Source organism: Sorex fumeus, unplaced genomic scaffold (assembly GCF_029834395.1).
Source record: "Sorex fumeus unplaced genomic scaffold, SorFum_2.1 ptg000047l, whole genome shotgun sequence".
Classification (NCBI taxonomy): domain Eukaryota; kingdom Metazoa; phylum Chordata; class Mammalia; order Eulipotyphla; family Soricidae; genus Sorex; species Sorex fumeus.
The window spans coordinates 28,001,068-28,026,759 of NW_026606104.1; the positions used below are offsets into that span (position 1 = coordinate 28,001,068).

Genomic DNA, 25,692 nt, shown 5'->3' on the forward strand with positions numbered 1-25,692 from the left:
ATTCTAAGAGACCAGAAAATGATAACTAGATTAAATCTATTCCCTGCTGCTGTGGTAATGAAAATTGCTATCAAAGATTACAAACATGACACAAGAGGAAAAGACACTTGGTCCACAAAGTGTTTACTACTAACATTTAAAATTAATAGCCAGTGTTTCAGTATCAGAAAACTTGGCACAATTCTGATTCTCAAGTATTTTACATAATGCTAGACTAACATACCTATAAAACAATGATGAATCTGGGGCAGAATAGTGACTTCTTCATTTCATGGGCATAAATTTTTTAAGTTTCTGGTTTTCACATCTCCTCTCACAATTTCACAAAATTTCTAAAACACTTAGTCTAAATGATAGTCCCCATGTAACTTTGTCGAATTATCTATCTTCCATGAAGGCATGGAAGTTTATCACATTTTGAAAGGCAAAGGGCCTCTCAACTCACCATTATTTTAATGCAAGGCACTGCTGATGAAGGAACAATGAATGACATATGGAAGGTCAAAACCAGTTTAGATGCACGCTAGGCAGGTGCCCTAACCATGGTGTACTGTCTCTGGCTCTGAGATTGTGATGCTTTTTTTTTTTTAATTGAATCTCCCTGGGCTGGAGCGATAGCACAGCGGGTAGGGCATTTGCCTTGCATGCGACTGACATGGCCAACCAACCCAAGTTCGATTCCTCCACCCCTCTTGGAGAGCCCTGCAAGCTACCAAGAGTATCTTGCCCGCATGGGAAAGCCTGGCAAGCTACCCATGATGTATTCAATATGCCAAACACAGTAACAAATCTCACAATGTTACTGGTGCCAGCTTGAGCAAATTGATGACCAACAGGAGGATAGTGATTGAATTACCCTGAGATAAACAGTTACAAACGGTCCATGATCATGTTTCAGTCATACAATTTCCAACACCCATCCTTCCACCAATGTACATTTCCCATCACTAATATCCCCAGTTTCCTTCCCACCTCCCCTACTTTCTGCCCCCCAGCCTGTCTCTATGACAGGCACTTTTCTTCTTTCTTTCATTCTTTCTTTTTTGGGCATTATGGTTTGCAATACAGAAACTAAGAGGTTATCATGTTTGTTCCCTTACCTGCTTTCAGCACACAGTTCTTATCCAGAGTGATCATTTCCAGCTATCTTTGTCATGGAGTCTGTCCCTTCTCTATCCCACCTGCTTTCCCCCCAGGCACTTGACACAAGCTTCCAACTGTAGACCAATTTCCTGGCCCTTGTTTCTACCGACCTTGGCTTTTAGTCTAATATTATTTATTTTTATATCCCACGAATGAAAGCAATTTTTCTGTCTGTTCCTCTCCTTCTGACTCATTTCACTCAACATGATACTCTCAATGTCTATCCACTTATAAGCGAATTTCATTACTTCATTTTTCCTAACAACTGTGTAGCTGTACCATAATTTCTTTAACCGGTAGTCTGTTGAAGAGGTGGGGAAAATCCCTCCTGCCACTTGAATATAACACCATTCATTGGCTATTCAATAAAACAGACAGAAAGGGCTGATAATCTCACTTCTAGCTAAGTGGAAGCTTACGCTGCTATCCTATCATGTACCAAGACCAGATATCATTATTTTGTTGGAAGTGTATTCTCCACCCCTCATAAAGAGAAATATGTTTGGAAGTAACTAGATAATAAAACACAGAATCATGCACAGTATTATTGAGGTAAGTATACTTTGCTGTGACTATATCTCAGACCATATTTAACCCAAGACATGGGAGGAATAAAAAAATTCTCTAGGGAATCTGAGTTATCTGTACTATCTCAATAAAACTGAAGGATAGTTAACATCTGTTACTATTCTATTTTAAAATAGATTTTTTAAACCCTAATTTATAAAATCTAGCTTTTCAAATTTTATAGAGTTTAAAATACTTGTTTGCTAAGAAATAACATAAGTGTAAGAAAATCCGTCTAAGAATTGCTCTAATTTGAGAGGTAATAATGTTCTCCAGTTCCTTAAAATGAGAACAAGTATTAATCAGTTTCAATTATCATGAAAATTTAGTTAAATATGCACAAGTTGTATTCATAATTTTTCAGAATTGTTTTTTAAAAAAGAATTTCTGATTATTATCTTGCTATGCTCCATTTAAAAATGATCTTCAATGAGGAAACTTTGAATAAAAATATAATTTGAATACTAAATGTTAATTTAATGAATTAAATAAGCAGTTCTCAACTAGAGGTGATTTATTCTTCCAGGAACTGTGGTTTATGGTGAATGGGGCAACTGGTAACTTTTTGAAACCAGAAATACTGCTAATCCCTTACAAAGAACAGCACAGCTTCAGCATAATAAAGAATTATTTTATTCAAAAAATCAGTACAGCCAAAGTTGTGGTCTTCATCAAAAGGGACAAATATGGGGCCAGAGTGATAGGACAACATATGGCTGATCTGGGTTCAATACAAGGCATCCCATGTGGTTTCCTGGGCACCACCAGTATTGATGCCTGAAGAAAGAGTTAGGAGTAGCCCCAGAGCATGGCCTGATAGCCTGATATGCTGCCAAAGCCAAAAGGTATAAAAGGGACAAATACCTTTTAAATTTTAAGAAACAGCTTTATAACTGTGCATCTCACAGTGACTCACGGTCACGGTCACGGTCCTCCTGTTGTTCATCGATTTGCTCTAGTGGGCCCAGTAACGTCTCCATCGTGAGACTTCTTGTTACTGTGTTTGGCATATCGAATACGTCACGAGGAGCTTGCCAGGCTCTGCTGTGCGGGCGAGATACTCTCAGTAGCTTGCCGGGCTCTCCGAGAGGAGCGGGGGAACCAAACTTGGGTCGGCCATGTTGGCTGCGTGCAAGGCAAACGCCCTACCGCTGTGCTATCGCTCCAGACCCCACAGTGATTCAATGAAAAAAATTAATTAAAAAAGTAAAAAAGAAATGTCAAAAATCAAAAAAAGTACAGCTTGTATACTTAAAAACAATTATGAGAGACAGAGAGAGAGAGAGAGAGAGAAGAATATTGCTGCCATAGAGTCAGGCAGAGATGGGGGGGGGTATGCAGAAGGGAAAATGCATACATTGGTGGTACTAAATGTACAGTAGAGAATGGATGGGTTTTATAACATTATATGACTGTAATGCAATCAGGAACAAATTTGTAACATATCTCACTGTGATTCAATAATTTTTTAAAAAAAATTTAAACTTTGGGGGCTGATAGCACAGCGGGTAGGACGTTTGTCTTGCACACAGCCAACCCAGGTTCGATTCCTAGTATCCCATATGGTCCCTCTAGCACCACCAGGAGTAATTCCTGAGTGCAGAGCCAGGAATAACCCTTGAGCATCGCTGGGTGTGACCCAAAAAAAAAGCGAAATTAATTAATTAATTAATTAATTTAATTTTTTAAAATTAAAAAGCAGATGCCAGAGCAATAGTTGTAGGTAAGATGCTTGCCTTCCACATGGTCAACTCAGGCTCAATCCCTAGCAACCCATATGGTTCCCTATGCACTGCTAGGAGTAATGTCTGAGGAAAGAGCCAGGAGTAACCCCTGAGCATCGCTGGGGGTGGTCAAAAAACAAAACAAAAATTTAAGAAACAAAAAGTTTGGCCCTACTTTTAGGATAATTTAAAAAAACAAATTTCACAATCAAATGTATGTGCTAAGATAGGGGGATAATCACAAAAAGGATAGAACAGTTTCTAGACTATACAATTCTAACAAAATTTCTGAAAGCATAGTTTTTAGATTCTACATTTAGTAAGTCAGAAACAAGTATGAATAAAACTTTTCCTCTGCAATGTCACTGTCCTCCCGTTGTTCATCGATTTGCTCCAGTATGCCCGGCCCAGTAACATTGGGAGAATTTTACTGTTTTTGGCATATCTAATATGCCATGGGGAGCTTGCCAGGCTTTGCCGTGAGGGCAAGATACTCTCGATAGCTTGCCGGGCTCTCCGAGAGGGGCGGAGGAATCAAACTCAAGTCAGCCATATTGGCTGCATGCAAGGCAAATGCCTTACCCACTGTGCTATCGCTCCAGCCCTCTACATTGTATATATTAGTATATAAAATGTCTTCTTGGGGTGAGGATGTCACACCCAGCATTGCTCAGGGTTCACATATGGTTCTGAGTTTAGGGATCACTCCTGGTGCAGTAGCATCCATATGGGGTGCTAGGGGTTAAATCCAGGTTGGCCATATGCAAGATAAACACTATATCTGTTGTACTATTTCCCTGGCCCCATAAAATGTCTTCTGAGATACTAGAGTGAAAACTTGCGAGATATCTGTAGGGAAGAACAAATGACCATTCTTTTTTATGACCATTCTTTTTTATATCCCATCTATGAGACAGATGACTCTGCATTTGCCACTCTTATCTGGACTTAATTCAACATTATACTCTCCAGCTCCATCTATGTGGTGGCAAATTGAATGATTTCAACTTTTCTTACAGCCTACTAACATTCCAGTCTGTGTGCGTGTGTGTGTGTGTGCGTGTGTGTGTGTGTGTGTGTGTGTGTGTGTGTGTGTGTACTCAGAGTTTCTTTGTCTAGTAATCTATTCTTGGTTGGACAGTTAGGATGTTTGGACACTTAGAATGTTTCCATATTTGAGCTTGTGAATAACGTTGCAATGAATATAGGAGTGCAAACTAATTTACGGACTGGAGCGATAGCACAGCGGGTAGGGCGTTTGCCTTACACGCGGCCAACATGGCCGACCCGAGTTCAATTCCTCCACCCCTCTCGGAGAGCCCGGCAAGCTACCGAGAGTATTCGATATGCCAGACACAGTAACAACAAAGTCTCCAATGGAGACGTTACTGGGCCCGCTCGAGCAAATCGACGATCAACGGGAGGGCCTTTACTTTACTTACTTTTAAACTAATTTACAAAAAAAACTTTTGGTACACTAGGGGAGTAAAAACCCAGAAGTAGAATTGCTGAGTCATGTAGAAGTTCAATTTTTATATTTTTGAGGCATGCTCATATATTGTTTTCCAAATGGGTTGAAGGAGTCAACCTTCCCATCAGGGGATAAAGGTTCCTTTATCCACATCTCCTTATGAGAACTGGTTATTTCAATTGTTTATAATAAGGAAGACAAATGGCCTAAAGCAACAGAATCTGAGAAATTGTTTAGTGCACTAGCTGAAGTGCACAGTGAGAACTGATGTGGTACAGTGGGAGACACTGAGTCAATGTGGAGGGAAGTAGACTCTCTAGGAGAAGGTATGGACTTGGAATGCTGCATACATGAAACCCTAACATTAACAGTATATTAAGTGACAGTGATTAAAATAAAACTCTTTAAAAAGACAAAATGATCATTTAAGATCCATCGTATTGTAGGATGACACTGTTTTATCCTTCCTGCATAGCCTCAGGTAGTTAGGTTTATTGGGTTGCTCCCATCACAGTGCTCCCATTCCTCTGTGTTTATTTGTAACGTTTTTGTGCTCTGTTGACTTGTGAATATTGGTTTTTCTCTTCTCCCTAAGTCCATTGCATAGTTTATTCAGAGCAATGTCCTTTTTGTATGGGCACAAGAAGGCAGTATGCTTTTGTAACGTGACTCTCAGTGATTTTCCCTCCTGGGCATCTGTTCTCTCACCTAAGCCTCAGCTGCACTTTCTTCCTAGCACCCCCAAAATCAGGGTCCTGATGAGGGACTGGATGGAACCAGGGCAAGCAGTAAACTATGTGCTACCCTGGCATCAAGATGGGACTGGCCAAAGTGCCATAATGCTTAACCATAAGTTAAGAGCTTGATCATGGACAAATGCGGTCATGATCCAAAAGGTAATAATTAGATTCGGACCCTGTTAGGGTTAGGAATGATTAATCTGGCCTGAGTGCTGTAGTCTGAGTCTGTGATAAGATGTTCCCAAGAGAACTGCCCTAAAGCCTCAATGTTATCTCTTACTGTGTCCATACAAAAATAACTAGTATTAAGATGTTGATAGTTATTAGACTGAGGAAAGAAGAAAAAAACCTTAGGAGATATTTTGCCCTTGGGTAGTCAGGAAGGGCTTTGGAATACCTCTTAGGTGGTGTTGCCTTTGAAGCTGATGGGCCCTCAGGAAGGGCTATCTTATGTTGATTTTGCTACCTGACTGGGGGCAGTGTCAGCCCAGAGTGCAGGGGAGTTGGGGAAAGAAGAGAGCTGGAGAGAGAACACAGGGCGGCAAGATGGATCATGGAGAATCTAGCAAAGGGGGAGAGAGAGACAAGAATGTATAAGAATACAGGAACAAGCACGTGGAGAGAGAGCGAGCCCAGGCTGTGAGATGGAGTGTGGAGAGATGAGCAGGAGAGACAGAAGGAGACGGGAATGAGGAGCAGTGTGAGACTAGAATGGGAGGCTCAGGGATGTAGGATAACACTGTTTTGTCCTTCCTCAGGTAGCTTATGTTTATTGGGTCACACCCATCCCAGTGCTCCCGAGTCACTCCCATTCTTTTGTTTATTTGTAACTACTTCTCTATGCTCTCTTCCCCAAACAGTTAATCAGCTTATTCCCCTAATCAGTTTCTGTTAATTTGTAAAGTTATATCTTTCTAGGACACTGAACTTATATTGTAAGTTAATATTGCCTTTCTTCTCTCCTTATGTCTTTTGAATAGTTTACTTTAAAGCAATGTCCTTTTGTATAGACACAAGAAGACAATTAATATTATGCTTTTGTAACATGGGATGTAATTGGCTTCAAATATTATTAATTCCCATGCATCTGCTTTCTCAACTTAAGCCTCAGTTGCCCTCACTTCCTAGAGCCCCCAAACGCAGGGTCCCGATGAGGGACTGGATGGAACCAGGGCAAGCGGTAAGCTATGTGCTACCCTGGCATGGAGATGGTGTCCTTGGGTGGGCATGAACCACCAATCTTTTGGATAACAGCCACAAAAAACTCAGAGCGTGGCCCCGACACCGCTGGGTGAGGGGCAGCCCGGGCTTCTCTCTCTCTCCCCCCTTTCTAGCTTCTCCATGGTGGAGGAAAAGAGGGCCAAGCCAATGGATTGATCAGATATCGTTTATTCCATTCTCATTCCCATTCACGTTTGTCTCCCTCTTTCCTTCTCTCCCAGGCCCCAATCTGGAACCCCTCTTTCCCTCTGGCTCTGACTCTGGATCTTCATCTGATCTTCTCACCCCAACACATCCTTCTAGTCTAGTTAAATCCCCACAATCTTGAGGGGCTTGGCTTACATAGATTTGTGGTCACAATCAATAGGGTTAAAGTTCTTCCCCTCAGGGGATGCTGCTTCTAGGACAGATTCTCTTTCAGCAGGACCACCCACCCAAGGGTGGAATCCCATGGGTGTGTTTTCTCCTCTCCTTTTCCAACAAACATATAAGCATTCATAATATTAATCATTTTGTATGGACACAGTAAGAGATGAATTAAGCTTATAGAATTGCTCACCTGGGGTCGTCTCGATCTCAGACCACAGTGCTCAGGCCAGATTAGTCTTTCCTATTCCTAGCAGTAGGGTTATCCCTATCAGGGTCCTAGTCTTGTCGTTACTTTTGGATCACGATAACATTTGTCATGATCAAGCTCTTAACTTATAGTTAAAAATTGTGGCACTTTGGCCAGGCCCATCTCGATGCCAGGGTAGCACATAGCTTACTGCTTGCCCTGGTTCCATCCAGTCCCCCGTCGGGATCCTGCTTTTGGGGGCGATAGTAAATGAGGGTAGCTGAGGCTTAAGTTGATAAAGCAGATGCATGGGAATGAATAATATTTGAAGCCAATTGCATCCCATGTTACAAAAGCATAATATTAATTGTCTTCTTGTGTCTATACAAAAGGACATTGCTTTAAACTATTCAAAAGACAAAAGACGTAAGGAGAAGAGAAAGGCAGTATTAAGTTACGATATAAGTTCAGTGTACTAGAGAGATCTGACTTTACAAATTAACAGAATCTGATTAGGGGAATAAGCTGATTAACTGTTTGGGGAAGAGAGCATAGAGAAGTAGATATAAATAAACAAAAAAATGGGAGTGACTCGGGAGCACTGGGATGGGTGTGACCCAATAAACCTAAACTAACTGAGGAAGGACAAAACAGTGTTATCCTACACAGGGAGACTGGAGCAAGTGCGTGGGGGGAATGGAATAAACAGCATCTGATCAATCAACCAGCTTGACCCTCATTTCCTCTACCATCTGCCCCAGGGCCTGGGCTGACCCAGCTGGTTGAGAGGCCCCACCCCACCCCCCACGAACCTGGGTGGCCAGGGGAAGAGCTGTCGGGGCCACCGCCTGGCCACCCTCAAAGATTTTATACAATCATATGAAGAGGTAAAAATAATTTGATAATCAAAATTCTGCTTTTAATTCACTGAAGAAAGATGTTTTCAAGTGTATGTGTATTAAAATCAGGGTATATGTGAGATAAAAGTAGATGATCCAATAAGCTTCTTTTCCATAGAATTCTTGTTTTAGACCTTCAATCCTATATGTAAAGATCTTTTCCCAAAGTCTCTTTTTTTATTTGAGATATGCAATAACATCTAACAAAGTATTCCTCATGTGTGATGCAAATATAAAAAGGCTGTTGTAAGAGAATATATTAGGGTTCAAAAAGAAAAATTAGAAATGTATATCTTATATAAAAAAATAAAAATTTTATAACTTGTAGACTTACATTGGTCTTATTAATTATCAACTAGTAATAATCATTCACAGTACACACTCTATAATAAATACTTAGAATTCCATATGGAAAGAAATTGAAGGTTGCTTATCCCTTTTTTTAACTTTTAATCTTTTTAATACAGAAGAATGAATTATTGCTTATGTGAATAACACTGTGTAGATACATGTATTCTAATACATGGTTTAGACTAAATTGTTCCATATAAAATTGGCAGCTTATTTATAAAAGGTTCCTGTGAAGTACCCACAGAGCAAAAGTAATATGAGAAAAAGAAAACAAGAGTTGGCACTTCTTTTTCCTACACAGAGGGCTTTTTGTAAGTCAATTTTTTCAGGGAAACTTAATAATAATTTAATCACATTTTAAAAGAAATTTGTCAAAAGATTTGTTTTTGGTTTTTGGGTCATACCCGGCGATGCACAGGGGTTACTCCTGGCTCTGCACTCAGGAATTACTCCTGGTGGTGCTCAGGGGACCATATGGGATGCTGGGAATTGAACCTGGGTTGGCTGTGTTCAAGGCAAACACCCTACCCTCTGTGCTATAACTCCAGCCCCTTTCAAAAGATTTTGATGTAATCAAAACAAATATCTAAAATATAGGTTTATAGGCTCAGTTTTTAGTCCTATTGACTAAAGTGTATATTGTGCCTTAAGCTATTATTTAGTTTACAATTATAATTTATAAACAATTATCAATATGGGGTACCATTTTATAGGGCATATAATTAAAAAATGTAGAGTAAATTTATCTATGTATAAACTCCATTGTTTTAATATTAAGATTACCTATTCTTGTCTTTTTAGAAAGTAATAATCTAATCATGGTCCATTTCTTTTCAAGTTTTTTTTTTATGTAAAGTGACTGACACATTAGGTCTCCAATAAATGTTTATTGAAATGAAAACTCAGCAACAATAGTTAACTTTTATTAAGTAATTACTCTCTGCTAGGTATTTTGTAAAGAATAGCATATGTCTGCCCTTCTAAAAAAGTCTAATCCACTCAGAAAAGTAAGTAATTCTTTTTTGCTTCATTTCAGAAAGAAAGAGGAAGAGAGCAATTTGTTTAATGATGCACAACAACCAAACTTAAAATGTGTCTGTCAAGGAGGCTGACTGAGAGGTGGGAATGGGAGGTAACCTGGGGACATGAGGAGGGAAGCTAGCATTGATGGCAAGGTTGGTGCTGGAACAACTGTCACTATCACTGTCCTCCCGTTGTTCATCGATTTGCTCGAGTGGGCCCAGTAACATGTCCATTGGAGACTTTGTTGTTACTGTGTTTGGGATATCAAATACATCACGAGTAGCTTGCCAGGCTCTGCTGTGCAGACGAGAGACTCTCGGTAGCTTGCTGGGCTCTCCGAGAGGGGCGGAGGAATTGAACTCGGCTCTGCCGTGTTGGCTGCGTGCAAGGCAAATGCCCTATCCGCTGTACTATCGCTCCGGAGCTGGAACAACAGTATTCCTAAAACTCAACTATGATTACCTTTTTAAATCATGATGTCTCGATTTAAAAAAAATTAATTAAAAAATAACTGAGCTATGAGCACTAGTAGTTGAGCTCCTGACATTCTAGATGATATAACTGGGGTATAGAATGAAGTTCTTCATTTATAAAACTTTGTGGTGGTTTCTGCTGATTGTCTTGCCACAAATTTAGTTGCAAAACTCAACAGTCATCTTCAACTTTTAAACTTCGACTGCTTACAACCTTAACCTCTTAGTTTAAAATTTAGATACTAGCTTAACTTCTTGGTACCAAATTATATTAAGGAAAAATAGAGAAGGAACTATTTACTTTTATCTAATAGTTACCATGTGATTCTCTTGCATGTTAAAGTTTAAAATCACTGGGTTGGAAGTGTGGTTCATTGGTAGAGCATAGGACTCACATAAGTGAGGCCCTAGCACCACAAAAGAAAAAAAGAAAAACAAAACCATTATTTTTGAAGTCAGAGAAAATAGGAAAAGAGTCTGAAAATCTATTAAAACAAAACTGCGAGATAAAGGTTCCTGAATTTATTATTTAGAAGAGAGAGTTGCAGTATATAAGTAACAGATGACAATAGAACTTTTTTTTTTTAATGATGAGTCACTATTTATTTATTTATTTATTTATGCTTTTTGGGTCACACCTGACGATGCACAGGGGTTACTCCTGGCTCTGCACTCAGGAGTTACTTCTGGCGCTGCTCAGGGGACCATATGGGATGCTGGGAATCGAACCCGGGTTGGCCGCGTGCAAGGTAAACACCCTACCCGCTGTGCTATCTCTCCAGCCCCGACAATAGAACTTTTTAACAAAATATTGACAATACAGAATTATGTCCTAAATCGATCATGTTGTTTGCACTATAAAATGTGATGACAGACATGACACTTGTATTGACCTTTCCTACTGATAAATAAAATATATCAAATGGACAAAATATATGGTACATGTATTATCGGGCTCTAAAACACACACAAAATAGCAAAAACCTGTGAACTTTAGAAGAAAGAAAAATTACAAAGTGAATCCTCATAATCAATCATGACTGCCCTAGATTTCTTCTTAAGATATATTTTTAACATAGAACAGAAGATAGAAAGGCAGTCTTAGTTTAATCTATTATACTTGTCTTGCACATGCTGACCTGGGTTTGATCCCCAGTACCCCATGTGCTCTCATGAGTACCACTATGAGTGATCCCTGGACACAGAGCTAGGAGTAAGCCCTGATCACCACCAAGTGTGGCTCAAATAAATAAATAAATAAATAAATAAATAAATAAATAAAAGTTACATGATTTTTTTTAAATGAGGGAATATGAGTTACATGACATATATGTTTTAGGCATGAAGTCTAGCTCTTACAAGTCTATTATTTTGTTAGTCATGAGTTACACCATGGAGTGATTGGGAACTATTCTTGACAATGTTCAGGATTGATCCCTGGTAGTTCTAAAGGGTCCTACCATATGTGATGGCAGTGAACTGGGGTTCACTGAATGCAAAGCAGTTGACTTAACTCTTATACTGAATTTAAACATTCTAAAATCTCAAATAAATATATGTATATAAGTGCTTCATCTGGATCAAAAAATCCAAGCATTTCATAGAGTTGAGAAAAAACAGATAACTTGTTTGGATTAAAGAAAAGAATAAGAGAAAAGAATAAGACAATTCTAAAAGTGCATGATTCTACATTGGCTCCTAAACTGTCTATTAAATATATACCCTTGAGGCCAAGTAAATAAACAAAAAATGGAAAAGCCAGTTTTGATAAGCAGGAGTGTAAGAGTTAGAGTATTCTAAAGATGGTAGCACTAAATGATCCAGAATCCATTTATGTGGCTGTACTCTGCTAAATATTACAAAAAATCAACAAATACAGTCTTCTGCTCAGACTCAGAATTCAAGGTATCAGTGAATCAAAAACACACAAGTACATTGTGTTTATTAAAGCATAATTTACAGTAACTAAGATAAGGAAACAAACTATATACTCAATAGTACCTGCCTAGATAAAGAAGAGGTGATACACACACACACACACACACACACACACACACACACACACACACACAATGTAAGTTTAAGAGAGTTGAAATCTTGCTTTTTGCTACATCATAATAGAGCTGGAGACAATCATTCTATGGAAAATAAGTCATAAAGAAAAAGAGAAGGGACTGGAGCAATAGCACAGCGGGTAGGGCCTTTGCCTTGCATGAGGCTGACCCGGGTTGGATTCCCAGCATCCCATATGGTCCCCTGAGCACTGCCAGAATTGATTCCTGAGTGCAAAGCCAGGAGTAACCCCTGAGCATTTCTGGGTGTGACCCAAAATGCAAAGAAAAAAAGAAAAAGTAAAAGAAAAAGAGAAATAGTGGATGCTATCACTCACAAGTAGAAGAGTGAAAAGAAGAAAGTGAAATGAAAACAAACCCCTGAACTCTGACCCACAACTAAGGTAATGAAAAAGTAAAGAGGGAATGAAAACAGTAAAATGGTTGGGAGGTTTAATGGACAACAGTGAAGGGATATTGGCACTTGAATGGTGGATGTGGTGAGTTAATATACATTTTGAAGAGGTAAAAATATACCTTTAAAACTTATACAGTCTGATATATCAATTGAATCTCATTTTAAAAGAACAAAAGCCAATCCTTTAACGAGCCCCCAGACTGGTATTAGAAATTCTACAAAATCTACAGCTTCTCAGCTTCTCATTTTCTAATATATTGGAGATAAATGAGGAGTGTACCCTGCAATATCAGAGACAATTGCTGGCTTTGTGCTCAGAAACAATCTTTAACGGTACTCAGGAGACCATGTGGTATGTGGAATTGAACCTAGGTCTCCCACAGGTAAAGCATTCACTTAAGCCCATTGAGCTCTCTCTCCAGTCCAATATTGTTCTCCTTTGTTGCCCAAAATAAACAGAATTCAGTTTTCCACACTGCCTTAATTATTCATCACCAAATTCCTGTTCCTTGATTCAACAGAAAATTCAGTTTCAGGTACGTTTCCTATACACCAAACTCAACCTCCATGCAAGACTCATAGGATGACTAATAGATGTTAATGACAATTTAGCACTTGACTGCTGCATCTTTGCAGAAGGAATTGCAAGAATTGAGTAGATATTGACTGGGAAATAAAAGGGATGAGCCTTGGAGAATCTGCAGTATGAATCACAGAGTATGTGAATCTGAATCATGAAATATAGGCTCTTTTCCCTCTCTACAGATCTAAAGATTGTTGGAATTAAGTAATAAGGTAATTCTGATATAAGCAGAAACAACCCCCCACTACACACACACACACACACACACACACACACACACACACATATTTACAAAACAAATGCTCTCAAAAATTCACATAAAATCAAGGGCAAAATAAACACTACAACAATGCAAGTTTGATATTTTGTGACAGTTATACTTCATTTTTAGTCATCAGTTTAAAATTTCCTAGAGACCATCATTTTTATGAAATAAACCTACACCTACATTTTGCTATATTTTATTGACTTTAGAAACAATGTATATAAAAACCAATATGATATTTAACTCTTAAAAATGGGTAAAAGGGAAATGAAATGGGAGTATAAGATAATTTATATTTAAGCTTTGTTTGTAAATTTTGGATTTATGACTATTTTAGTCCCTTTTCTAATTTACCTTTCTACTTTCTGAACAGGTATTAAGATTAGGTTGGAACTAGGAATTAAGTGATAAAATAAACAACTGGAGAAAAAATATTAAAAGAACGTAACTAATGATAAATTGAGGGGGGAAATGGTATTATTAAGAATAAGATGCAGAATGCAACTTCAATATTCTTTAATTCTCCAAGGCTACTTCATCTTTTACTCAGGGATAGCCTAGTATACTAGGCAGAAAAGAAACTAGACTCAAGTCTTAAGTCCTAGTTTAACCACTGAATGAACATGTAACCTTCACTCACTCATATTCACTCACAGATTTTTAATGAAAATTAAATAATAGTTCATTAAAAAGAGCATGTGTCATATATGTAGATAATGTCTGCTAAACACAGAGAAAGAAGTTCACTCTGAATATTCTGGTCACTGTAAATGTTTCCCACGATTACTAAATAAAAAAAAATAAACAGTAGTCAAAAATTAAGCATGATCTTTGATTCTATATAGAGTTTATGGAATTGAGGGCAGAGAAATAGTAAATCAAGCAGGACGCTTGCCTTGCAGACAGCAAACCTTGGTTTGGTCCTCAGCACCCAATATGATCCTCTGAACACTGCCAGGAATAATCCCAGATGATAGGGCCAGAAGTAAGCCCTGAGCACCGTCCACAGAGGACCCAAAACAAAACGAAACAAAATAAAACAAACAAAAAAGACTTTATGGGATAAAAAATGCTTCACCTTGTATACTGCTAAGTGCAAAGCTGTAAATCCATTTCTTGTTAGTCGAGATGGACGGAGCCCTTTTAACATAAGGGTTCGGATATGTGACTTGTTGCCTAAATAAAAATGAAAAACAATGTTTAACTGTTGCAGGGTAAATTATCTCTTTGAACCAAATGTCAGACTGATATATGAAAATTTCAGATATTTATTTAGTAGAAGGGCTGGAGCGATAGCACAGCGGTAGGGCGTTTGCCTTGCACGCAGCCAATATGGCCAACCTGAGTTCGATTCCTCCGCCCCTAGATATATCTTTGTAGCACTGTAGCACTGTCCTTTTGTTGTTCATTGATTTGCTCAAGTGGGCCCAGTAACATCTCCATTGTGAGACTTACTGTGTTTGGCATATGAATACATCATGGGGAGCTTGCCAGGCTTTGATGTGCTCTCCAAGAGGTGTGGAGGAATCAAACCTGGGTCAGTTGGGTCAGCTGTGTGCAAGGCAAACGCCCTACCACTGTGCTATTGCTCCAGCCCAAGTTTACGAATTAATTTGCATCCTCAATAGTGAGCATTTCTACTACAAATAAACTTGTGTAGATGTTTTATATTTTAATGCAATCTTATGTTTTAAATTTAGTGTTAGCATCATGTTTTTATCACATAAAAATATTAAAGATCCATCTTATTAAAGATCCACTGCTAAAAAAGCATAGAAAAAAATTCTAGTTGTATAGGATTTCTTAGAACATCTTTAGTAGAGTAGCATATTTGAACCAGAAAAACCTGGAGGATATAACTAAGGTTAAGAAGGTGTGTTTCAATTTGGCAGGAAGATTTGTCAAGTAAATTATCTAGTTCTTTTGGGAGCAATGGGTAAGGGATATGCTTAGAGTTGATACCTAGATTTTAAGAGTTCTATTTTAAAAAATAATCTCAAGTAGTACTAGTTTGGATTTACAAAATAAAAATTGAACATTCACTAATTCAACAAATTTTTATGTATCTACTACATGCCAGAACGCATCTGAAGTTCTGTGATATATTAATAAACAAAACAAAACAAATGAGGCGAATTAAACTTAAGTTTTATCTTTTGTATATTTTCCTTCCACATATTGTGCAACAATTGCCGGATAATATATGGGTAAAGCTTTAAGTGTTTCTGAATTTAATCTAATCCCTGACTGGCATGTCCAATACTGAAAACTATTCTTTTGATTTCCAAGAACAGCAAGTGACTTCGTTCTGATAGAAACACAATAAAAGTTAAATTCAGTGCTCAATCAATTGAAATATCTGCCTGGTAGTTACTGCTTCTACCAAAGGTTATCAAGGTTATAGGGTTAAAGCACAAAAGAAAATTGAGCACAAATAGAATTCTCTTCTAGACTATTAAGCAGCTCAAATCACTGACCATAAATACATATAACTAGTTTACAAAGTATTGAATTTCCAGCACTCACCTCCACAAATGCAACATAAATGAAGTAGAGACAGCCCATTTTCTGTGCGATAATTTAAGTTCACTTTATTGAAAGCATCATCAGAACTAAAAAAAAAAATAAAATAAAATGGTCAAAATTTTACCTTTTAGAGGCTGCAGAGATACTACTGTGGGTAAGGTACCTGTGTCGGATGTAGCAGACCTTAGTTAAATTCCCAGGACCCTATATGGTTCTCTGAGCCCCACCACGAGTAATATCTGAATGCAGAGCCAGAATACAGATGGGTGTGGTCTAACAATACAACAAAATTTTAACTTTTCTGTTATTTTTCTACATTCAAAAAAAAAAGAACAGAATCTAATATAAATTCAGTAATGTACTTTTTCTAGATTTCTTATCTTAAAAAAGAATTTTAAATATATTTTTATATGAAAAATTATTTAAATTAAGAAATGTTAATATTGAAAGACAAAATTTAGTAGTTATATCATACAATTCTGTGTTCAAAAAGATTTTGAACTTTTGGGGGCTTCCTGGTGAATTAAAATTTATGTCTAAATAAAATCCATAACTATTTGACATAAATTAATTTCTTTCTAGAAAACATTTACATCTTATAAATGGAGGAACTGAAGGAATTCTCTCCAAAAAAGGGATTGCAGGAAGTGTGGGGAGGAGAATGGTTCATAAAAGATTGTAGAAGAAATACTATCTCAAAGTACTACAAACTCTGCCTGAAGCAAAGTTTCCTTGTAGTTTGACTAGGCCAGATTTCACAGATAAAGAAGATTTGAAATCTGATAAGGTACAAGGATATAATCCCAGGTGAAAAGAGAGGTAGTGTTAGTGATTCAATTAATAAAATCCTTGCATTTGTCTGAACAAAGACCACTGCTCTAGGGGGGCCTTAGAGAGCCATAGGTAACCTTTGAAAAAGGAAGTAAAGCTAACATTCTTGACCTCTTGAGGTCCTTGATACTCCCAAGACACTTTTTTTTCAGAAGTGAGATCATATACTTGGCCTCCCAGGTCAATTTCAAGCTACCACCTGCCTATTTAAATCTCCAGCAGCTTTAGTGAGATAGCATAGTCTTTGGTGAGAGGGCCTTCCAAATCATTTGTACGGTACTTACATTTGAAAAGGACTATAAATTCAGAACATTATCATCAAGGCCTCAGTTAAGAACTTCAAAAGCTATTGGAATTTAAAAATAAGAAAAGAAAGGTGGTAATCTCCAGAGTACTGCTAGAAAGAGAAAGCTTCTAAATCTAGGGACCTTGATGAAATGCTTTAATTAACAATGGCAAGTTCAGTGGCTGTATATATGTGTGTGTGCTCTTTTGTTTTTCATAGACACAGAACTTACCAGAACTTTCCTAACTCTTCTCATCTTTGTCTTCCCCAAGATCAACTTCTCGGCAGCAAATTCCATAGACATGTTTTCTCATGTTGTGTAAAATATCTTACTTTGGAATGCTATGTGTAGAGGTACAATAACTTCTCTGGAAGTTTTCACATTTTCTTACACAACATTCTCAAAATGTTGTGTAAGAAAGTAAGGAGCACAGGGTTTCATGAAAATGAGACAATTGTGGAGGAAAACAGACACTCTGGTGACAGAGAATATGGTACTGGAAGGTGTTCACAAACAGCATTGTAAGTCATGGTGCCTACAATTTAAAAAAAGTTTTAATTTTTAATTTCAAATTTTGTATTTGAAATTTTCTTCATTTCAATGAATGCTATAAAAAGTCATTGTTTTATGAAAATGCTCAACTGTTTTAACTGTATTTCAAATGAGTCTAATTATTAGTGTAACTATTTCATGGTATGTGACATACTCGATATTGTACTCTATGCCAAACACAGTAACAAGAAGTCTCATGATGGAGACGTTACTGGGCCCGCTCGAGCAAAATTGATGAACAACGAGAGGACCGTGAAGTAACTACCCAAAAATGTGGTATTTTGGAACTGTGTGACCTTTGACAAGAAAGTCTTGTAAACTTTTAAAACTAATTTCACAATAGATATCTTGGGGGGAAATTAAGATAAATGAATAGTTTTAAGCAAACTGCACACAGTAGGTCAGACTTATAAACCCATTCACAAAAGTCTTTGTGTCTATAATTCCAAATAATGCAGATAGTACCCAGAGTCACTCCTCTCAAAGTTAGGTAGGATGATTTTTTTTTCTCTTCAAATAGTACAAAATTAGTGTCCATAAGTAAAAATAGGGAAAAAAAAAAACCTGATTGGACGGATGTGGGCAGAGAGATAGAACAATGGGTAAGGCACTTGCCTTGTACATACATGATGGATTAGAGTTCAATCTTTGGCATCGTATATGGTTTCCTGGGCCCTACCAGGAATGATTACTGAGCACACAGTCAAGAGTAAGCTCTGAGTACACCAGATGCTACCCAAATACCATCTCCAAAATAAATAAATAAATAAATAAATAAATTACTTCAGTAAGATTGGAAAGCAAAGATGTTGAGAAAGAATTAAAATCTCTGACTTCTTTTGAAAGATAGCCCCATGACAATTGGGCCCTAGCAAAGCAAGTCCCAGCCCATATCCCATCCTGCAGCTGTGGCAGGCTGACAACACCAAGTACCCCCATCTCCTCCTTGCCCCAGGAATTCGCCAGATAAGCCACAAGGCCAGAGAAGGCCTAATGAGGCATCTCCTTACCCTGGAATCCGCCTAATAAGGCCACAAGGTTGGAAAAGGTCTAATGAGGTATTTTCTTGCCCTGGAATTCACCTAATAGGGCCATAAGGCCAGAAAAGTCCTAATTGACTGCCTGTTGGGATGGCCTGGTGACAGGTACAGAAGAGAGTGGCTGGTGCTGATGGCTTGTTGCAAAATGATTGGCTGCCTGTGTGCAGCTTTTAATGTAATAGTACAAATGTATTGGATGCTTTGTGCGTAGGCTTTTCTGAAATACGCGGGAAGATGCCCTACAAAAAGCCCCCTTTGAAGGGGCTCGGGGCTCTCAGTCACTGACGGTTTGCGGTCATGCTGTGAGCCCGAGCATGCTCGAATAAACCTCTTGCTTTTGCATGGACTTGGTCTCTCAGAATTTTCCTTGACAGGTGAGGCTGTCCTGAGCTCGGACCCTAACACTTTGACTTTTGTTCTTTGTCATTCCATTTAACAAAAGAAACACGAGATCATGAAACAAAAACATCCCCGAGATATTGGGGTTTGGAAGGAAAGGGAAGCACTTTTTATTTTTTATTTTATTTTATTTTGCTTTTTGGGTCACATTCGGCAATGCACAGGGGTTACTCCTGGCTCATGTGCTCAGGAATTAGTCATGGAGGTGCTCGGGGACCATCTGGGATGCTGGAAATCGAACCTGGGTCGGCTGCATGCAAGGCAAACACCCTACCTGCTGTGCTATCACTTCAGCCCAAGTGAAGCACTTTTTAAAATGTAAAAAACTATAAAACCTTCACCCTATGAGAAAAACTGAGAACTTAGTATTTCTTTAGAATACTATAATGAACTTAATGGGAAAAAATAAAAGAAGAAAAAAAGTGAGAGATCTCTTATAACAAGCCATTAATAAATTAAAAGTCATTTTAGTATTGTAAGTAATCCTTTAAGAGCTTGGTAGTGGGGGTATGGTTCTGCCAGCAGATCAATCTGTACCTGTGAGGTAAGTGCCTAATAACACCTTCAGACTTCCAGATACCCCAAAGTTGATGCTATGCCTTTAGCCAGACCCCAAAAACTTGGGGCAAAGTTTACCAAGAAAGTAAACAGTCAAAAGTTAGGTATGTGGGAGACACACCCACAAACCACATCCGGCTCAGCTATATAATTGGAGGCATGGCTTCTCTGGTTCCTGATCGAATTGCTTAACGGCCATGAGGCCAGAGACTCAGAAACAAATCTCGGAACCCAAAATGCATCCAGTCCCTGCAGTAGGTTACCAGAGCTGGGCCACTCCAGGTGGGAATAGGTTTCGTGCCTTGGCCTGTTCCCCCTGGCTGCCCGGTGGCCGCCGTCCTCCAGAGGCTACTGGACAGTCAGGTTCTGGCCTGCAGTGACAAGACACGTGGGGCCTCATGAGATGGAGGTAGAACCGGCCCTTTCCTCCCTGTCCCAAAGAGACCCCGAGTCACCACCTACAAACAATCTCTCTGGCTACTGATCAAGCTGCTTAATGGCCATGATCTCAGGGACTCAGAAACAAATCTCAAAACCCAGTGGCTTTTGGCAGAAATACATCCTGACCCTGCAGGGGGTTACTGTCACCAGGCTGTAGGATAATATTGCCACAGGGAGTTTAGGTTTATCTGGTTACACCCATCACAGTGCTCCCTAGCCACTCCTATTCCTCTGTTTATCTGGAAACTCTTCTCTGTGCTCTCCTTCCCAGCCAGTTAATCACCTTTTCTCCCTAATGAGATTCTGTTAGCTTGTAAGATTAGATCTTTCTACGGACTTGTATTGTATTGTATTGAACTTGTTTTATAAGTTATGTCTTTTGCATAGTTTACCTTAAAGCAATGTCCTTTTTGTATGGACACACTTATAGTTGAGTATCGTGGCACTTTGACCTGGCCCATTTAGATGCCAGGGTAGCTCACAGTTTGCCCTGGATACATTCAGTCCCTCGTTGGGACCCTGCTTTGGGGGTGCTAGGAACTAGGAGCAACTGAGGCAAGAAAGCAGATGCCCAGGAGTAAATATTATTCAGAGTCAATCAACTGTCACTGTCACTGTCTTCCCATTGTTCATCGATTTGCTCAAGTGGGCCCAGTAACGTTGCCATTGTGAGACTTCTTGTTACTGTGTTTGGCATATTGAATACTCTCGGTAGCTTGCCAGGCTCTCCGAGAGGGGCAGAGGAATCGAACCTGGCTCAGCCGGGCTGGCTGCGTGCAAGGCAAACGCCCTACTGCTGTGCTATCACTCCAGCCCAATATTATTATGATCATGGACAAATGTTGTCATGATCCAAAAGTAAGTAACAACAAGCCTAGGACCCTGCTGGGGCTAGAAGAATAACCTGGCCTGAGGACTGCGAAATATATAGTGAGATGTCCTCAGGAAGAACCAAACCTTAAGTTTATATCTCTTACTGTGCTCATAAGATCAGTGTACGGTTATGCATATGATAATTATGTATATGATAATTATGGCTCATAATCAGTGTACGGTTCCACAACGAAATTGACCACATTATATTCGATCAACGGTTTTGCCTGACTGATGTTGCTGTTATCCTAAAATTCCAAATGGGATTGGACCACCGTCTCCTTCATGCAAAATTCTACTTCACAAAGTGGGAGAAAGGAATGCAAAGTTTAAGAAGAGAACTCCCAGAACGACCACCAATTGGAAGCTCTTTGGCTCTGTTGCGGTAATATGGAGAGATGCTGTAATTGACAACATTGATGAGGAATACTATTGACTAGTTCAGCACCTCCATGATTGTGCGAGGAACACCAAGAGAGAGATAACCACAAAAAAACGCCTGTCTTTGAAAAGTCTTGACCTTATTCGCCAACATGGTTTGGCAAATGCCTCAGGCAACCGCAAGCGAACATCCAAGCTCGCAAAGCAGTGCAGAGGAGCGATCAAGGAAGACCTCAAAGAGAGAGAGCAGCAGTGCTGGTAGATGCGGCAGAAGCCAGGAAAAGCATTCGAAATGCACGCCTGTCCTTCACCAACTAAAAGACCGAGATGACTACCTCGGATGTCCTGATGGATCTAATGCATCTTCCAGAAGGGCAATGGAGATTATTCATGACTTCTACTCAGATCTCTTTAATAGCCATGTCCACTTGCTCACATACCAAATTCCGCAGGATGGATATGTCGTTCCCAACGTTCTCCCTTCCGAAATCCAACAAGCCATCTCGTCGGTAGACAAAAAAAGAGCACCTGGCACAGACAAGGTCACACCTGAACACCTGAAGAACCTACTGTCGGTACTTATAAATAAACTGGCTGAGCTCTTCACACGCTACCTGTCTGAATGCAAGGTTCTGTCCCAGTGGAAAACCAGCAGGACTGTACTACTGTTCAAGAAGGGAGACATCCATGACATTGGCAACTATCACCCAATCTCCCTATTGTCTGTCATCTACAAGCTGTTCACTCGAGTCATCCTGCATAGGATTGGCAGAACACTAGATGAAGATAACCATGCTAGCAAGCTGGGTTCTGAAAAGGATTTAGCACCATTGACCATGTTCACACTATAAACAAGCTCATTGAGGTTTCTCGGGAGATCAAGATGCAGCTTTGTCTAATGTTCATTGATTTAAAGAAGGCCTTTGATTCGGTTGAGAAAGAAGCAGTCATCGAAGCCCTAGCCAATCAGGGCATTCATACTCAATACATCAGGATCCTCCGTGAGCTGTATTACAGATTCACTACCAGGATCTCACCATTCTACAAAGAAGTGATCATCCATGTCAAAGAGGGGTTCAGCAGTATGATACTATTTCGCCGAAACTCTTCAGTGCCACCCTTGAGAACGTCATGCGATGACTGGAATGGAAAGGAATGGGAGTGAAGATAGATGGTCAGCAACCACACCACCTCCACTTTGCTAATGACATTGTTCTAATAACACCAAACATCACCAAGTGACACAAATGCTGACCGACTTCGACCATGAGTGTAGATAGGTTGGATTACAGCTGAATCTCATAAAGACAATGTTCATGAGAAACGGTCTTGTTCCTGACATTCCATTCACTCTCAGCAGAACAACCATCTTCGAATGCAACAGTATGTGTACGTAGGTCGAGAAGTCAACATGATGAATGACCTGGCATCTGAGTTGTGTAGGAGGAAGAGAGCAGCTCGGAACGCCTTCAAGAGTGTCGAAGAAATTGCTAAGAGGACGAAGAACCTGCAGCTCCAAGCACATCTCTTTGATTCCACTGTTCTTCCTGCATTAACATACGCCTCAGAGACCTGGGCCCTACGCAAACAGGATGAGAACGCTATTCAGGTCTCTCAAAGAGGAATCGAAAGAGCTAAGCTTGGATTATCATGCTTCGCTCAAATGAGAGAAAGAATCCGGAGTTCCAACCTCCGTCAATGCTCAAAAATCAGAGACGCTGTCTCGTTTGCTAAGGCATCGAAAATCAGATGGGCTGGAAAAGTAATGAGATTTGGAAATGACCTCTGGACTAGAGCCCTTACTGACTGGATTCCATGGGACATCAAAAGATCGCATGGTTCAGAGGCCCAGCTCTGGGCAACAAAGCTGAACAGCTCCAATTCCAACAGGTACAGCCCACCCCCAAGGGCCTGGGTCCCTCTCTGGGCACGCGCAGCTAGAACCAGCCCCTAGAAAGCCGGTTTTCAACCCCTGATCTGCGTGGGACGGGCACAGAGGCCCAGCTCTGGGCAACAAAGCTGAACGGCTCCAATTCCAACAGGTACAGCCCGCCCCCAAGGGCCTGGGTCCCTCTCTGGGCATGCGCAGCTAGAAACAGCCCCTAGAAAGCCGGTTTTCAACCCCTGATCTGTGTGGGACGGGCACAGAGGCCCAGCTCTGGGCAACAAAGCTGAACGGCTCCAATTCCAACAGGTACAGCCCGCCCCCAAGGGCATGGGTCCCTCTCTGGGCATGTGCAGCTAGAACCAGCCCCTAGAAATCCGGTTTTCAACCCCTGATCTGTGTGGGACGGGCACAGAGGCCCAGCTCTGGGCAACAAAGCTGAACGGCTCCAATTCCAAACAGGAGACATTCCCAACTCCTCGCCCAGTGCCAGGGACTCTTTCCGGAGCTGCGGCCACTAACACGGCCGCGAAATATTTTCCACCACGTATGCCATAGGAACCATAAGCTACCTTCTTAGATGGAAACTTCTCTATTTTAGCTCAGCCACTAGAAACACAGTAGCCAATAACTCATAAGCCTATCTTAACTCACACTGCATATCAAGCAGAATAGTAACTGAACGTGAAGGACTATACCACACCTCTCACAATGGTAAAGCAACGCAAAAGCCCACCAAACTTTCATATTGAAGAGTCTAGCCCAGATGACACCAACAGTACTGTAGTGTTAGACAACCTCTCTGACAAGGAATTCAGAAGGGAGCTACTTAGGATGCTTAGGGAATTAAAAGAAACAATGGAAACCAATGCCAATAGAAGACAAGAGGATCTGAAGGCAGAAATGAGGAAAATGCAATCAGAAATGTCAGACCTGAAAAATCTCGTAGGCGAATTGAAAAGCTCAGTGGAAGGCCTCAGCAGCAGAGTAACAGCGGCTGAGAACAGAATCAGTGAGCTCGAAGATGAACTTCAGAGACTCTCCAGAAAAGAGCAGAAAATGGAAAAGAGACTCACAATTCGGGAACAGATGGCAAGAGAAGATCGTGATGAAGCCAAGAGGGGTAACATAAGAATTATTGGAGTCCCAGAGGTACAGGAAGAAAACCTCGATGAAGAAGAAACTGTCAAAGAAATCATTGCTACAACATCTCCAGAGCTGAAGAAAACTTGTGACCACATTCAGGAGGCCCGACGGGTACCAGCTAGAAGAAATCCGAATAAAAATACCCCAAGACACATTCTGATCAAAATGACCAAAACCTTAGACAGAGACAAAATTCTGAAAGCAGCAAGATCGAAGAAAGAAATCTCTTACAAAGGAGCATCCTTAAAATTCACAGCTGATTTTTCTGATGAAACCCTCATGGCCCGAAAACAGTGGTGGGACATAGTAAAAAAACTCAATGAAATAAATGCCTCCCCCAAAATACTTTTCCCAGCAAGACTCTCATTCATAATAGAAGGAACAACACACAGTTTCACAGACAAACAACAGCTCAGGAACTTCATAGACTCAAAACCATGGTTACAAGAACAACTAAATGGGCTACTTTAAGGCAAGAAAGGCCCCTCAAATACACCAAATTTTAACAGAACAATGGGACAAAATCCCATAACAATAATCTCTCTCAATGTCAATGGGCTAAACGCACCAATTAAAAGACATAGAGTGGCAGGATGGATTAGAGAATTGAACCCAAAATTCTGCTGCCTGCAAGAAACGCATCTCAATAGTCAAAGCAAACACAGACTCAGAGTCAAAGGCTGGAAAACAATCCTACAGGCAAACAGCTCCCATAAAAAAGCTGGGGTAGCCATCCTTATATCAGAACACATCGATTTCAGAGTGAGGAAGGTCATAAGAGACAGTGAAGGCCATTTCTTATTGATCAAAGGATCTGTACAACAGGAAGAACTTACAATAATAAATGTATATGCACCTAATGAGAGACCAGCAAAGTGCTTAAAACAACTACTCATAGATTTGGAAAAAGACATCAATAGCAACACAATACTAGTGGGAGACTTCAACACTGCTTTGTCACCTCTTGATAGATCAACCAGACTCAAGCTTAGCAAGGACATAATTCATTTGAGGGAAACAATGGAAGATAGGGACTTAGTAGATATGTACAGGACACTTCATCCACAAAAAGCTGAATACACATTCTTCTCAAGCGTACATGGAACATTCTCCAAGATAGACCACATGCTGAGCCACAAAACATGCCTCCATAAAATTAAGAAGGTAGAGATTGTATCAACAATCTTCTCAGACCATAATGCGCTGAAATTAGAAGTAAATCACACACAAAAACAGAAAACTAAATCAAACACCTGGAAATTAAACAGTGCACTATTGAACAACGAGT

At 39.8% G+C, this 25,692-nt stretch overlaps 1 protein-coding gene across 3 annotated transcripts in view; it reads right to left on the minus strand.

Moving 5' to 3' along the window:
* Positions 1-25,692, minus strand: part of TNNI3K (TNNI3 interacting kinase) — a 345,420-nt gene that overhangs the window by 304,031 nt on the left and 15,697 nt on the right. For all 3 annotated transcript variants that reach the window (XM_056123421.1, XM_056123420.1, XM_056123422.1), the window contains exons 3-4: positions 16,012-16,097; positions 14,564-14,661 (exon numbers count right to left, since the gene is read on the minus strand). In XM_056123421.1, the coding sequence (XP_055979396.1) occupies positions 14,564-14,661; positions 16,012-16,097 (184 nt within the window). The remainder of the gene's footprint in view (positions 1-14,563; positions 14,662-16,011; positions 16,098-25,692) is intronic.